Source organism: Eleginops maclovinus, chromosome 11, assembly GCF_036324505.1.
Source record: "Eleginops maclovinus isolate JMC-PN-2008 ecotype Puerto Natales chromosome 11, JC_Emac_rtc_rv5, whole genome shotgun sequence".
Taxonomy (NCBI): domain Eukaryota; kingdom Metazoa; phylum Chordata; class Actinopteri; order Perciformes; family Eleginopidae; genus Eleginops; species Eleginops maclovinus.
Genome location: NC_086359.1, coordinates 24,062,763 through 24,079,664, shown reverse-complemented (window position 1 = coordinate 24,079,664; position 16,902 = coordinate 24,062,763). Strand labels below are relative to the sequence as shown.

Sequence of the window (16,902 nt, the reverse complement as noted above, 5' to 3'; positions counted from 1 at the left end):
GAGAAGCCATGGAGATTGATTTTCTGTCGGCACCAAAGTTGTTCTGGAAAACCATCCGACACCTCAGGAGGGGGAAGCAGGGAACCATCCAAGCTGTGTACAGTAAGGATGGGACACTGTTGACCTCAACTGATAGGGTGTTAGGGCGGTGGAAGGAACACTTTGAGGCACTCCTGAACCCGACAACTCCGCCTTCTATGTTAGAGGCGGAGCTGGAGTATGAAGGGGAATCAATTCCAATCTAACGGGGGGAAGTCACTGAGGTAGTTAAACAGCTCCACAGTGGCAAAGCTCCGGGGGTGGATGAGATCCGCCCAGAAATGCTGAAGGCTCTGGGTGTTGAGGGACTGTCATGGTTGACACGTCTCATCAACATTGCGTCGAAGTCGGAAACAGTACCGGAGGAGTGCCAGACCGGGGTGGTGGTTCCTCTCTTTAAAAAGGGGGATCAGAGGGTGTGTGCCAATTACAGAGGCATCACATTACTCAGCCTCCCTGGGAAAGTTTACTCTAAGGTGCTGGAAAGGAGGGTCCGGCCGATTGTCGAACCTCAGATTGAAGAGGAACAATGCGGTTGTCGTCCTGGTCGTGGAACGATGGACCAGCTTTTCACTCTCGCAAGGATCCTGCAGGGGGCCTGGGAGTACGCTCATCCGGTCTACATGTGCTTTCTGGCGTATGACCGGGTTCCCAGGGAGATACTGTGGGAGGTACTGCGGGAGTATGGGGTGAGGGGGTCTCTACTCAGGGCCATCCAATCTCTGTACTCTCAAAGCGAGAGCTGTGTCCGGGTCCTCGGTAGCACGTCGGACAGATTTCCGGTGAGGGTTGGCCTCCTCCAGGGCTGCGCTTTGTCACCAATCCTGTTTGTTATATTCATGGACAGGATTTTGAGGCGTAATCGTGGGGGAGGGGGTCTGCAGTTGGGTGGGCTAAGGATTGCACCTCTGCTTTTTGCAGATGATATGGTCCTAATGGCTTCATCGGTCTGTGACCTTCAGCTGGATCGGTTCACGGCCGAGTGTGAAGCGGCTGGGATGAGGATCAGCACCTCCAAATCTAGGCCATGGTTCTCAGCAGGAAACCCATGGACTGTCCACTCCAGGTAGGGAATGAAGCCTTACCCCAAGTGAAGGAGTTCAAGTATCTCGGGGTCTTGTTCTCGAGTGAGGGAACAATGGAGCGTGAGATGGGCCGGAGAATTGGAGCAGCGGGAGCGGTACTGCAGTCGCTTTACCGCACCGTTGTGACTAAAAGAGAGCTGAGCCAGAAGGCAAAGCTCTCTGTCTACCGGGCCATCTTTGTTCCTACCCTCACCTATGGTCATGAAGGATGGGTCATGACCGAAAGAACGAGATCGCGGATACAAGCAGCAGAATTGGGATTTCTCCGCAGGGTGGCTGGCATCTCCCTTAGGGATAAGGTGAGAAGTTCAGTCATCCGGGAGAGACTCGGAGTAGAACCGCTGGTCCTTCGCATTGAAAGGAGCCAGTTGAGGTGGTTCGGGCACCTAGTGCGGATGCCACCTGGGCGCCTCCCTATGGAGGTGTTCCAGGCACGTTCAGCTGGGAAGAGACCGAGGGGTAGACCTAGGACCAGGCGGAGGGATTATATCTCTTCGCTGGCCTGGGAGCGCCTTGGAATCCCCCAGTCAGAGCTGGTTGATGTGGCCAGGGAAAGGAAAGTTTGGGGCTCTCTGCTGGAGCTGTTACCTCCGCGACCCTGACGGAAAAGCGGGAGAAGATGGATGGATGTTGAAATACATGCTGTACATGTTTTACATTTTCCGGTGTATTATTTCTGCTTCTGATTATCGTTTTCCTTTCGATGAAAGCAAACTTGTAAGATTTACATAAGTTACATATTCAAGAGTATTGAATGTAACGTCAAACTCTTTGAACTCTTGAAGAAAGGCATATTGGCATATATTTTAAAGCTATTTGTATATATACATATCAATTTGGTGTAAATACATGTCTTTAGCATTTTCTTTTTTTAATGATAGATAGATAGATAGATAGATAGATAGATAGATAGATAGATAGATAGATAGATAGATAGATAGATAGATAGATAGATAGATAGATAGATAGATAGATAGATAGATAGATAGATAGATAGATAGATAGATAGATAGATAGATAGATAGATAGATAGATGAAATAAAAAATAAACACAGATCTAAGCAGTACTAAAGTTGGATATTGTATATACATTAGGTGTTGGAGTAACGAAATATTAATGCTAATGCTAAATAGTTTCTTAAAAATACTTATTGTTATTATCTTTATATTTTTGTACTTTTACAACTTATTTTCTTAGATTGTTTATATTCGCACCACCAGACACAAAATTAAATTCCTTGTATGTGTAAACGTACCTGGCAACAATCCAGATTCAGATTTTTGTTGACACAAGCGCTAGTACTGGGTCCTGCGTGGGAGACAGGCCATCAAGCATCAGCAGAGGACTTGCACTGGATGCAGGAAGTGGAGAGGGAAGCCCGGGATTCCGATAAGGGCAGATTTGCCTTCTTCCCGTCTGCGTCCCCTCAAGCCTCCATTCCTCTCGACCGGGGTTGACTGCTTTGGGCCAAATACTATCAAGGCTGGGCGGCGCACTGAGAAACGCAGATGCCTTCCTCTTGGTCTTGAGGCGATTCATCGCTTGGTGGGGCACCCCTTTTGAGATTTTCTCGGATCAGGGGACAAACTTCCAGGGAGCAGATAAGGAGCTTGAGGAGGCGTTTGCTTAAATGAAGCCCCAACTGCAAGAGGAACTTGCCAAGAAACGGATCAAGTTTGGCTTTAACCCACCAGCATCTCCCCACTTTGATGGTGCCTGGGAGCACAAGATACAATCTGTCAAGAAGGCTCTGCAAGTGGTCCTCCTCACCTTGTTTATTAAAGTGGAATGCCAAAGCCTTAGGCTGTGTGTTATCAGACCTCACAGATCCTGTGATGCCAAACATGTTCTTGATGGGGCGGTGGGATGCTAGCCTGGTAATACCAGCCTGTTTGACTTCGCTTCTCTCCGGCATACAGTCTGGAACAGTCATTGGATTTGGATTACTGTGATGGGTGGAAAGTTGTCTGAAGTTTAAAATCATTGGAGTTCCCTTAACCAATCACTAACGTTCGGAAATGACGTATGTTATGCGCCGAAGGGTAGGCTCTGACCTGACGTTTCCTACTTCCACTTTCACAGTAGTAAACAAATCGCTACCTGCGAGCGTGGCTGTCAAAATGGCTGTCAACGACATGTGTCAATGTTGTCAATGTAACCTAAGGATTCAGGGGACAATTTGTAACTCGAAACAATTATTTGAAAAAAAGGAAGAATTCCTCCAAGAGTTGAAACAACTGAGTGGATAGCTAGTAGCGTCTCTTCCTCCATCACCATTGTTGAACTACAGACTAGACTACAATTCAAACTCGGCACCAACTTCGACGTAATCGCTCTTAACCCCTCCCACTGTTCGTTGATTGGACCTATAGAATTCTGAGTTCCAGTAATCGTACGTAATGAGTTCTTGCCCAGTCTCACTTACAGGAGTAAAAGGAAATTGGGCGGAAGTACGTAGGCTGGTTTAGCCAGGCTAGTGGGATGCCTCCCTGCCGCAACTATCCTACGCTACAGACGCCATCAGAAGGAGGCGGTGGTGTCATTCTCAAATGATGGAACACCACTTCTGGTTGCAGTTCCTCAGAAGGTCAAGCTTAATGCCCATGCCAATGGATGCAACCACGTTGGATAAATGTCATAAGCATTATTATTGTGCGGCTCCAGCACAAACATCACAACACATACAACATTCCCCGATGTCTTTCCTGGCCCAGTCTTGGCGTTTTAACTCATGTGTCTTTTTCAATGGTGGTCGGGTTTCAGCCTTCCTTACCATGGCCATGTCTCTGAGCTCTGAACAACTTGTACTTCTGGGCCCTGCAGGTAGGTTGCAGTTCTGGAATATGACAGCACTGGTAGCTTCCCGTTTGACGCTTTTCAGATCTTTGGCACTGAATTTGCGTCTATTTTCTCAACACGTTTCTCGCCACCCTGTTGACTATTTGCCACAAAATGTTGGATGGTCCGTTAATCATGGCGTGCTGCATCCCTCTGAACACATTTTTTAAATGTTTGACTTTTCAGAGTCAGTTGAAACTCTTTTTTGGCCCATTTTGCCTGAGGAAAAGAAGCTGCCTAATAATTATGCACACCTTGATATGGGGTGTTGACCTCATTAGGCCACACCCTCCCTCATTACCCAAATACCTGTCACCTGATATGCTTAAATCCAATACACATTTCAGTTCATACAGCTTGGAGTTGGAAAGTATGCATTAAAAAGATGATATGACCAAATACTCACTTGCATCATAATCTTGCGCACAGTGTAAAAATACTAAAACAATTGTACATTTATTTTTTTCATTATCATCCATACAGAACTCATCAGGAAAGTATGGCATTTGTGAAATCCTCATATAACAAACAAGAAAATGTGACTTAGCCTTTATGTTCAATTTAACCTAGATTTTAATTTGATTTCATCATTTGGTGGTGTTAAAGCCTGCATTTCAAACAGACTACATTTTTTTCACTATATATCTTTTTGGTCACAGATCTACAGTTTACATTTTTCTCCCAGAAATAAATTAGAAATGAGAATCTCAGTGTCAGTCAGTGGGTATTCAGCCTCTCTGCAGCGTCCCTCCTAATTGCATTCTAATTATTTAAATGTCCTTGAGATGGCTGTCTCACATTCAAATGAATAGACATGAATTAGAAGGAAATATATACAGCTAGAGATCAATTCTGGAGACAGGCAATCCCAAAAATGTGAAACAGATCACTCCCCCCCCCCGAGCCAAATTAAAACTGGAAAGGTTTCAGAATGTTGTTTGGAATTCTTTGGGAGGCCCTGGTCCGATTCCAAACATCCCATTGAGAATTTGTGGAATCATTTGAGGATGCTGCTCTAACAAACACTCCAAATCCAACTCCATTGAGCCTAAAAGAGTATGTGAGGGGAGAATGGGAGAAATCCCAAATCCGGATGTTCCATGTTGTCGCAAACAAGAATCATTGACGAGCTGCCGAATCTGGATATAAAGTAGTAAGTCAGGGGAGTGTTTTTTTCTTTTCTTCTTAAGTAGATATTTTGGAGAGAATTTTCCTAAAAACAAATACTCACAAAAGAAACCCCGGGTGCCACTTCTACATTGCCAGGATCTTGTACACAACACAAAATAAATACAAACTGTAAAATGATGAAGCTGTGAGACCAGAGGTTAGGAATTTTCTGAAGTTACTGTAAATAAAAACAGCTCACATATCCCCAGGACAGAGCAGGACACAGTGAGCACTGCAGATGGGTTGATTGATTGATAGGTAATAAAGTGGTTGTTCATGAATTAAAACCCAAGCCTAATAGGTGGAATATTTACTTTCTATCAATAACACTAAAACAAATGTTTATGAAAACATAACTCATAACTACACGTTTTATTGGGTTCCAATAACTAAGTAAAGTCTTTGTTTAGGATGTGCTCCCCATTCTAAAGCGAGTCCCATGGGATGGCTAACGGTTAGAGTTACTGACGGGACAGAACGTAGCTCACCTATTTTAAAGATAAAGTTTAATGTAAAATCCACTTTTCATGTCTTTTATACATAAATAAGTGTCCCCAGTGTGTTAACAGATTTGGAAAGTTTCAGGAACAAAGATCCCCTCTCTTTTTGTCCTGATCCATCTATATAAATACCTGAAAATGAGCTGATCATATTTGGCCACTTTTGGCCATTTTTTGGGTTGTTAAACCATGAGCCAATAACCACCTGAATCTCCTCCTGGAGCACCGATTTAAACCAATCACTCTGCAGGGGGGCGTGGCCAGCAGCAGCTCATTAGCATTTAAAGCTACAGACTCAGAATCAGCACTTTGGGAACAGGGCTGAAACAGAAGGGTTTATGGGATGCTGCAATGGTCTGTTTGGTGTTTCAGCCAATCAGAAACAGGTTATGTAATATAGTGTTGAAAAAAGATATAATAGGGTACTATAGTATACAACAGTCCTGTCCATGTGCAATAAGGCCTGAGGGACATTTATGCATGCTCTCCCCTCCTCTCCTCTCCCCCTCTGTCCTTCTGCATACTCTTGTTCAACTACACTAATAAACCAAATAAAATAACATAAAGTATAACAGAGATAACAGCAACACAGGTCCATTTAAAACTACTAGCAAATTAGTCATCAGCAAGACTTCAGAATAAAGAACATATTCTGAGACTTAATTTAATAATATGTAACAGTCTTAACTGTTGTAGTTGTGTTGCATAGGAATAGAACACATTAAATATGTGTCATTAAGGCAGAATTTATATTCTAACTACCGTCCTAAAGGATATACAACAACGCCATTTTGGACCTGGTAATCACACGGTTGTTGTTGTTGTTGTGCTTTTAGCATTGTTGTAGTTATTTTACAATATTGTCATGCAGCATTATACATTAATACAAGTTTACAAAAAATAATAAAGGTCAATTCACTTCTGATATACATCCAAAGAAGCCATCTGTGTGTGCAGTTGCGATGGTTGCTATGTTCTGCTGTGTTGCTATGTGATATCTATGTGTACGGCTGTGGAACATTGGGACAGTAAATGTGAATGTATGTAATGGTTGGTATCTCTGCCTTAATATGAAGTGTGTCAAGAACTTGTTATCAGAACTGGCACTAACTAGTTGCAAGCCTATATTGAGTTAGTGTTTCTGTAACCTCAGGAAACTGCTAACACAGAAATATAAAGTCTAAATGTTGTGTTTCCTCATTTCATGGATTAAGAATACTGCATTTTTCCAGTTTATGAGACTTTAGCGTCTGCTCAGACTCTCTGTAAAGGGAAACTGCACATGAGGAATGAATCAGGGACCTGCCAAAGTTGGTTTTGTTCTTCTGACTGAAGCTGAGAACCTAGTGAAGGGATCTGTGAGCTTTTACACGAGATGTGGGAGAGGATTCACTGACCGAGAATAACACCTGTTTTCAACTCACAGCCCATTCCTGCTGGAATACCACTTCATTTCAACATTTATCAAATCAGTCATCATTTACCAGCACAGTCTACAATCCAAAAGAAGAAGAAGAGGTGTGTTTTGACAGCTAACAGAATACATGTAAATGAATTTAACCTGACTTTGTGAAGTGCATAATTATAGATTGCACTTGGAAATAATTTTCTAAACATTGCTTCATAGTTGTTTCAAGTTGTGTCACCTAAGATAAATCAAATGCACAACATTTAGTACAGCTGCCCTGATTGTGTATAAAGGGTTTGAAGATGCTCCCAGTCGTCTCTTGTCGGACAATGTTTGTTAGCTCTACATTGTATCTCGTCAAGCTCCTTTTAATTGCTTTTTAAAGACAATGGATATGACTACAGTGAGGACAAGAAGATGAGTATGTTATGGCAAATACATCAGGGGGCTTCATTAAAAACAGGGCAACATGAACTCTTATCTTTCAATGCAGCACGGGCCGGGTTTCAAAGGCTGACACCTTGAAGGTGCTCAAATCCTCTTGTAAGCAGCATGATCTGACTTTATTCAAAAGCCAAACTGGTGTAAGTGGAGGAAGTGGAAAAGACAAGACCACAACCATGTGTAGGTGATAGGACATGATTTACAGTACTGTACATGCTCACCTCCCATCTTTGCAGATGATTTAGTCTCATGAAAGAAGATTTCTACACACTGGGGACCTCAACAGTTGTTCAGACATCTGATTCATCCCTGCACTACGGGTATGACCTCCACCTGTCAAAGAAGATGATGCATTTAACCGGCTGCCCCCGCAAACATACTCTAAATAATGTCGATAAATATTTCTTTAGACAGCCCGTGAACGCATCACCATGTTCCTTCTTTCTTCACAAATAAAATCTTACATTCATTGCCTCATCTTCCACACAGAAATGCAGATTTATCATTTGACGGCAGCCCAGTGAAATCAAATCTTTATCGGTGCCTTCAGGAGGCCACTGGAAGGAATCAGGGTACATGTGCACAGGCTTTGGAATGTTTTGGGTTATTAAAATGTAAGATAAAGGTTCTAAGAAGGATGGTGAGGCAGATAAACCAACGGATGTAAAAAGCAGCAGGACTCAGGCAGGCAGAGGGACTGACAGCTATGTCCTGTATCAGCAGGCAGAGTTGTGGGGCTCAACTCAGAGACTCAGATGACTAAAATATACTTAGATCTTTTTTTAACACTGGCAGAGAGTCAGAGTCATCACAGAGATGGATTCTAATCATGTGCTTGGAGAGTTACACGCAGACAGAGGAGGAGAAGGCAAAGCCATCCAGCAGCCTTCCTGCAGCTCCTGACGACACACTGCAGATATCTTTATTCTGACACGGCTGTCTTTGGTTGGCAAACTGTTTTGGTTATACAATTGAAATACAGAGTGGACAAAGTGGAATTCTGAATGGAAATATGTTGGGCTGCTTTTTGAAGGGACTCTTCATCTGTTGCATCTATTGTTCCTCTGGGGCTATCCTCTGATATTATATTCATGGAATTCAAGACATAACTGTTACATTTATTTGGCAGACATTTAGAAATTTGAGAGAACAGTGGACATAATGTGACTGCATATGATGGAAGCGTTTGGAATGATGGAATCATGCTGGTACATATGTTCATATCATGAAATATGAATGTTGCATGTGAGCATTGTATGCATGATTACATCAGGGGGACAGGCTGCTGATAATACCATAGCTGCTCATTTTTTCTGAAATCGTCCTTACAAAGTGGTGTAATCCTAACCACCTGAATTGAGGACAAAGCAGAGAACAGAACGCAGTGATTGATGAATCTAGCTGTTGCTAGACTTCACTTGACATTAAAAGGGTCTGCAATGATGCTGATATATCTGAAAACATTTTATAACTGTGTTATGTGTGACATATATCACAAAGGAGAATACAGATTGTGAGCAATGAAACAGAAGAGTAATCCAGTTATTCTTTAAACTTTGTTATAACCAACCAGACGTTGGCTTTACAGCGGGATTATTTAATTACATCACAGTTGTCCTATGTGGGGTATTATCTAAAAACGGCTAAATTATTTTTGTTCCTTGTTCCCTGCTGACTCTTGTCGGAACAAAACACAAAAAAAGGACTTTGAATCCCTCTTCAAAGAAAAATGTGAGTTTGGATAGATCTTATAATTGGAACATGGTTGGTGTTCAACGTGCTTCGAGACCACTGGCAGGTTAGCACTTCATGCCATCATGCTGCTTTTACTTTGTTTAACTTTACCTGGAATTGATTTCCTTCTGCTGTCATTAATGTAGTCAAGCACAATGTAGACCTTGGAAAGAACCAGCAGTTAGGGAATCACAATCGTAGGAAGTTATAAGAAAAGCATTTATACACGGAGCACCTCAAGGCAAGAGTTTGCATTCATGTCTCACAGATGTGTCACTAGAGTGCATCTCCTGTCAGTCAAAGACACCAAGGTAACAGGCAGCCTGATTGACAGCACACTTACCAAGCCTGCCCCGCATGCTGCTCTTTTTTCAGCCTCCCTCTGATAACAGGGGTACACGTGAAGGATCTAACATGTGCAGATGTTGGTGTCATTGTGCTGACACTGTGGATTCCTCTCAGTTTTGGCAGCAGTGACATTCCACATTCCTGTTTAATAAGAGACAACCCCAGTAGAGCATTTCTGTTTTGTAGAGGTGTTTTTTTTACAGTAATTCAGAGGACTTTCCTATTCGTGGTAGTGTTTCCTGCACATATGTTATTATATTGGATGGTGAGGCAGACTGGTGCAGTCTGTTCGTATGCTTTCTCTCCTAATACAATTGCTGTCAATTCAAAATTCTTTCCAACTGTCTTTTCTTAAAAGCTTTAATCGAATATTATTTTTATTGTTTAATGTAAATAGCCAAATACGGAACATATCATCTTCTTCAACTGCCGGATGATGTCGTAGACATAAAGTTATGAAGGCAATTTGCTTTGACCACGTCCCTCTGCTGGATCATCTGAACCCTTTACAATGTATTCATGATCCGGCCTTGCAGTTTGTTACATATCTGAAACATACTGAAACATACATCAGTCCCAGTCATTATTTATAATTTTTCATCTCCATGTTCTGCTTCTCTCTCTTGTTCTGTATCCCCACATTATTTTATGCCAGTACACAGCAACAGTATTAGCTTCAAGTTCAAATAAAAAGTGTTAGGTTCAACTTAAAATTGCATACCGTTATAATACCGTTAAGTGACATGAGCTTACATAATACATTTAATTAAAGTCAACATTTCAGTTTTTTTCCGGGTGATCTTTCTGGCCACACATGTAAGTCCAGTATACCCTCTTTTTGCAGCTAACCCTTTGCAAACTCCTTACATATTCCACCGTGTTTATCAGCTGGTTGCTAACTTTATATCCATGTTGTTTGGTGCTCAGCCGATAATTCATAGGGTTTATTAGGTCTAATATGCTCTGTAGATCTTTGTCAGCATGATATTTGATAAGGTCTTGCAGAGTTAATGCATAAAAAAGTGACTAGTGCAACTTTGAATTAAAAACAGAACCTTAGGGGAGATAGTAATATATGGTATCATGGTCTGGACCAATGATTTAAAACTTAAATTGACATTGAACCAGTTTATGAACATGTTTCCTCCCTCTCCACCTGTGTCTTGTCTTTGTAATCACTGCTCTTGTATTTTAGTTCTGTTTGTCCCTCACTTTAGATCCTCCGTTGATTTTGGATGTGTTATCCAGGAAGAGAGTCCCGATCCATTTGTTTTGTCTAAAGGCCTTGAAATAAAGGTATTTTCAGTTTAACCCTGTGTCTTCCCTACGTTTGGATCCTGCCTGCTTCGCTCTTCGTAACAGAAGGATCTAACCACAAGTGAGGGACAAACAGAACTTAAATACAAGAACAGTGATCTCAAAGACAAGACACAGGTGGGGAGGGAGGAAAACAGAGGAGCACCAGGTGAACACAATTAGGTAATCAAACGAACACAGAGACAGGAAGTATAACCAGAAATAAGTAGGGGAGTGCAGACTTTTCAAAATAAAACCCAGACAAACAGAGAAATCGTGACATTATGCTGACATCCTTAAACAATTAAGAACATATATATAGAAAATAAAGGAAAATAAACTCAAATTACACATATGCACAAACAGACGTTAATAAATTCCAGTATTAGTTATCTTTTAATGGGGGTTTCGGGAATTGATTCAAGGTTATTGACATCAGTACTGATCATGTTAACCTGTCTGGGATGGAAAGGTTTATATAACCCTTAACTTTAGCATCTGTCTCATCTGCCTTTTGCAAACCCATAAAAAGTGAAATCACATCCTGTGAAAAAATCTGCAGCTGACTGTTTACCATCATCACGAGCACATAACTGAACATGTGAGTACAACGAAAGCATTCCCACATACATCGACCTCCTCCCTGTTGTTTTGTCTTCAACACATTTCTTACTCATACGTATGCACAGGAGTGAACTGGACAATAGCAGAACATCACATTATCAATCACTTGTGCTTTAAGTATATTCTCACCACTGTACATTTCTGTCCGAGGCAGACTAAAAAAACCTCCCTTAAAAATGCATCTGCTGCCCACAGAACACATCGATCACTCTGCAGTCCCGGGAACAGCTTCTGCAAACCAGGTTAAAAGCAGACATTCATAACACCTGAAAAAAGCTTCATAGCAGCTGCGCGGTACATTCATCATTATTCAAGTTGACTCTGCTGCCTTGTTATTCATGAAGTAGTCTGGTGTCATCGGAGGCCTGGGAGTGGACTGGAGTCAAATGTGGAAAAATGTCAAAAACACCCACTCCCCCCCAGATTTTATAAATGGAAGGAGTTTTAAATCAAGGGCGTTCACCCTGCTTCTCCACCACTTTACATTTTAATACTTAGGTGATAAATATGATTAAACTGCTGTTTTCTGGTGTACTGATGTTTAAATGTATTGGTATGATAACATGCAAACTAAAGAAAGCCACGTCTGATTTTGTTCCTTCTTTTGCATTTCTAAACACAAATCTATTAATGCCAGAGTTTTACTGAGTTATCCATCCAAATGCGCACACATGTTTATTTTTTTATACAAGCTACACTTTTAATTTAATAACTTAAACAAAAAAAAGCTGTTTATCTTATCAGTAAATCTAATGTCATGTCATTGAACATATACAACACAATATGTGAAAAGATAACAAACAAACTAACTCCCATATGCATTTTGGTTTTTGACTTGACCCTACCGTGGTGATTGAATGCATTTTCATTGATATTTGAAATTGTATTTATTGTTAAGCAATGCTAAATTATAGTAAATAAATAAACAAACACATGACAAGCTGCAAACTGTTGTGGGTCTGTGTGAATACGATAAGAAATTGCATAAAAGCCCAGCGGTCAACCGAGATAATTAAAACCACCGTGGCTGCCTGAGAAACTCAAAGGGCATTTATGAAATATGCATGTGTTAATAAAGTAGGATATTTAACTTAAAACTAAAAAATACTGTTTTAAAACAATACTTGAATGCCAAAAATATCCTGCTGAAAAGTTGACTAGATGAATTTAGTTTAAAGCAGTAAAGACTTCACCTCAGTGTCATGATGCTAATTAACCATGATGTCATCAGCACTACCTGTACACTAAGACATTGACTTTAATTAAATGTATTATGTCACCAGATTTGACATAACTGTATTAGGTAGGCAATAATATTTAGTTCAAATCCAAAATATTAGGTTCAACTTAATATTATTGCTTTCAACTAACCTAATACAGTTATGTGAAATCCTTTGACTTAATACATTTCATTAAAGTCAACGTTTCAGTTTTTTTCAGTGTAGGTTATCTGTATGTTAATCGACTTTATACTTAGTACTAACCAGCACCTCTCCCCATATAAAGCTTATCATACATGTTTGACGATACCGCTTCATTGTTTTGTGAATATGCCGTGAAGCTGCTATGACAGGTGTTTCAGAAAAGCAGAAAACAATAGTGCAGGAATTGTCTGTACACGTTTGTACATGTTGTACACACGTAAGGATAAAAATAAAGGTTGGATGCACTATGCTGTGGGACTTTGCCTGAGAAATCAAGGTTTACCATTTATTAGTCTGAAGTGTTTATCATGAAGGACCTGTTACTCTGTTTTGCATACAACTGTAAAAATACAGTAAAATTCATCAACCACATTGCATTTTTTACTTTTTTTGTCATTTACTTAAAAAAAGCTTAATGGTATTGTACAGATATTGAACCGGACATGACACAATAATAATTATAATAATAATAATAATAATAATAATAATAATAATAATAATTATAATAATCTGAATGTACACTTCAATATTAGCAATAGCAATAAACAGTCAACTATCAACAGTTACACATATTTTTTCTTATTTTTCCCTTTTCACATACAAAAAGGATTGGGGGGGGACACAAACTCAGTAGTTCTAACATCATCATCATCATCATATTAGTGCATGATTCAAATTTCCCTTCATCCGATTGATGCCTCTCACTCTTGGCGAGCGTACAGAGAACAGACTCTGATGCAAAGCCAGAAAGAAAAAGAGAAAGAAAACTAAGAAGCAACCACTGGCACTCTTAACTTCCTGTTCTTCTTGAAGGACTAATAGTCTGTTCTTGCCGCTCAGTGCTGAGAGGAGCTTGCAGGTTGTTCCTCTCACATCAGAACCTCAGCAGGTAGAGTGAGGTTACCGTCAGCAGGAGGAAAACCGAGACCCGGGGCAGGACGGCAGCCCCATTCACATCGTGCATGGCCCCAGGACCTGAAGGAGAACACAGTACTTAGAACAATACTCCAGCATTAGCGTTAACATGTCATGCACCTAAATCCAGAGGTGGAAGAAGTACTCAGATCTTGTACTTGAGTAAAAGTAGAAGTACTGAGATCTAGTACTTGAGTAAAAATAGAAGTACCAGAGTGTAGGAATACTCTGTCACAGTAAAAGTATTCAAAATGTTCCTCCAGTGAAAGTAGAAAGTACTCTCATCTAAATGTACTTAAAGTAGCGACAGTAAAAGTAGTCATTGTTTGATTGGTCCATTTCAGAATAATATCTCTGATATGTTTTATAATGATTGATCATTAAAGTGTTCTCAGAGCTGGTAAAGGTGCAGCTAGTTTGAATGGCTTTGTATACTGCAGGGTAGCTGCTGAATTTACTCCAGGTGAACTAAAGTCTGATTTAAGGGCTGATTATATTTACCATCATTAATCCAGATCTGTAAAGTAACTAAAGGGATTAAATACATGTAGTGGAGTAAAAGTACACCATTTACCTCTGAACTGTAATGGAGTAGAAGTACAAAGTAACACCAAATGGAAATACTCAAGTAAAGTACAAGTACCTCAACATCGTTCTTAAGTACGGTACTTGAGTAAATCTACTTAGTTACTTCCCGTCTCTGCTTGAATCAGTGCTTGAACTACATGTTTACTTCAATATGAACAGTGATTAACTGGAACTCAGATGCTAAAGGGAATGCAGCTTATTATCTCTGGCAAATAAGAGCTTTACATATGTGCTGCAAATTGCCATGGAAACTAGAGCAAGGTAGAAATGAAAAGGTAAACCAGCGAGGAACATACACCGGATGACCTTCACGTCAGGATGATTTTTTTTGTGTGTTCTACGTGCAGCTGCGAGCATACCAATAGATATGTTCTAAACATAATCCATTTTAAAATAAATTACAATATTTTACCATAATTAACACTTTCATCCACACCAGTGTGTGTTTTTTACTCACCGTGTGCATTCTTACCATAAAGGATTATGCTGGCGTTAGTGATTCCCATGTTGTTCACTGCAACACACGTGTAGTTCCCATAGTCCTCTTCTGAGACGTTGAAGAAGACGAGCATGGACTGTTTACCTTGATTCTCTATCTTAACACCGTTCAGTCCATTGGAAAGCCTGGAAACAGAGGAGAGGCTTTAAGGCTGGAGAGCAGCAAGGAAGATAAACTCTACCTCTATTTATAATATTTATCTTCAGTCAATCGATGGGCCATAGATAGAGTGATGGATGGATGGATGGATGGATGGATGGATGGATGGATGGATGGATGGATGGATGGATGGATGGATGGATGGATGGATGGATGGATGGATGGATGGATGGATGGATTGATGGATGGATGGATGGATGGATGGATGGATAGATAGATAGATATAGATAGATGGATGGATGGATGGATGGATGGATGGATGGATGGATGGATGGATGGATGGATGGATGGATGGATGGATGGATGGATGGATGGATGGATGGATGGATGGATGGATAGATGGATGGATGGATGGATGGATGGATGGATGGATGGATGGATGGATGGATGGATGGATGGATGGATGGATGGATGGATGGATGGATGGATGGATGGATGGATGGAAGGATGGATGAATGGATGGATGGATGGATGGATGGATGGATGGATGGATGGATGGATGTGAACATGAAATGGAGTACAAAATCAACAGACATAAAATAAAAACTGAACTTTTAAAATAAAATATATACATATAACGACAGTGGAAGATATATATCAGAAGACTGTCAAATATACACTGTGCGTGGCCGATCACAGCTAACACAATATAGAAGTACAATATTAATAGCATGGAGACTGATCCATGTGTCTGATTCTCGGCCAGGTGTACTTAAACAGGTCCTTCCTTCCTGCAGCGGTCAGATTGTATAACCACCACGGCCCCTAGTAGACCCCCACACACATATAACAACACTATAAAACACCTCCGTTGTAGATAACACTAATGTGCAATTATGTAAAAAAATAGAAATGAGATAAACAGACTGTGACACCTCTGTTTTACAACAACACTTATGTGCAATATGTTCCTGGAATATCATTATTACTGGCTGCTACTCCTAGTTAGTCTATCCATTACTGCAACAGGAATATTTATGTAACTATGTGCAATAATCATTTTGATATACCACACTTCATTCTACAATGCTACACTTATTATTCTTTTAATACATACTGCTGCTTCCTACTTATCTATCTGACAGCTTACCTCTTTTAAATATATATATGCCTTTTTAAATAATAGTGTTCTATTCTCTTCGTCTCTATACTTTGCTGTAACAACGTCATTTCCCCTTTGTGGGACGAATAAAGGATTTCTGATTCTGAAATTCAGATTGTCATGAAACTAGAAATATATATTTACATATATCATCTGTCAAATGCAAACCATTTTTCATATCACTAAAACATGCATCGTGTGTGTGTGTGTGTGTGTGTGTGTGTGTGTGTGTGTGTGTGTGTGTGTGTGTGTGTGTGTGTGTGTGTGTGTGCACTCCATCCTTCAGTTCACAACATCCTCCCTCGTGTTTCATTCACTGCATTTCTTATTTCATGTTTGGGGATGGTAAACATTTGTTTTATCAGCGACCTTCATTCCTTTACACTTGAGGACTGATTTTGTCTTTTTGGGACCGATGAGCAGTGCTGTGTCTGTCAGGGCCCATTTAACAGTGCAACAGTGTTTACAGCAGCTCAGGGGCGGCTCATAAACATCGCTCCAGTCTCCAGCCTGCACTTAAAACCTGTTATACCTTGTTGGAATTTCTTCTTTACCTCAGAGACACACAACACTTATAAACCACTTACAATTTAGAAATAATAATAGTTGCTTCTGTGTCCAATCTTGCTTCAAATATGATTTGACATAAAACAAGAAAAGAAAAAAAAGAATTGAATGAATTTTCCTGATGTGATAATTAACATACAGTATTGCCCATTGAGAGAGCA

The 16,902-nt window shown here is 40.4% G+C and overlaps 1 protein-coding gene across 2 annotated transcripts in view; it reads right to left on the bottom strand.

The window, feature by feature from the left end:
- Window positions 1-11,240: 11,240 nt before the first annotated feature.
- opcml (opioid binding protein/cell adhesion molecule-like) overlaps window positions 11,241-16,902 on the bottom strand; it is a 288,170-nt gene continuing 282,508 nt past the window's right edge. For both annotated transcript variants that reach the window (XM_063895191.1, XM_063895190.1), the window contains 2 exons: window positions 14,887-15,038; window positions 11,241-13,886 (listed from right to left, as the gene is read on the bottom strand). In XM_063895191.1, coding sequence (XP_063751261.1) covers window positions 13,786-13,886; window positions 14,887-15,038 — 253 coding nt within the window. In that variant the 3' untranslated portion in view covers window positions 11,241-13,785. The remainder of the gene's footprint in view (window positions 13,887-14,886; window positions 15,039-16,902) is intronic.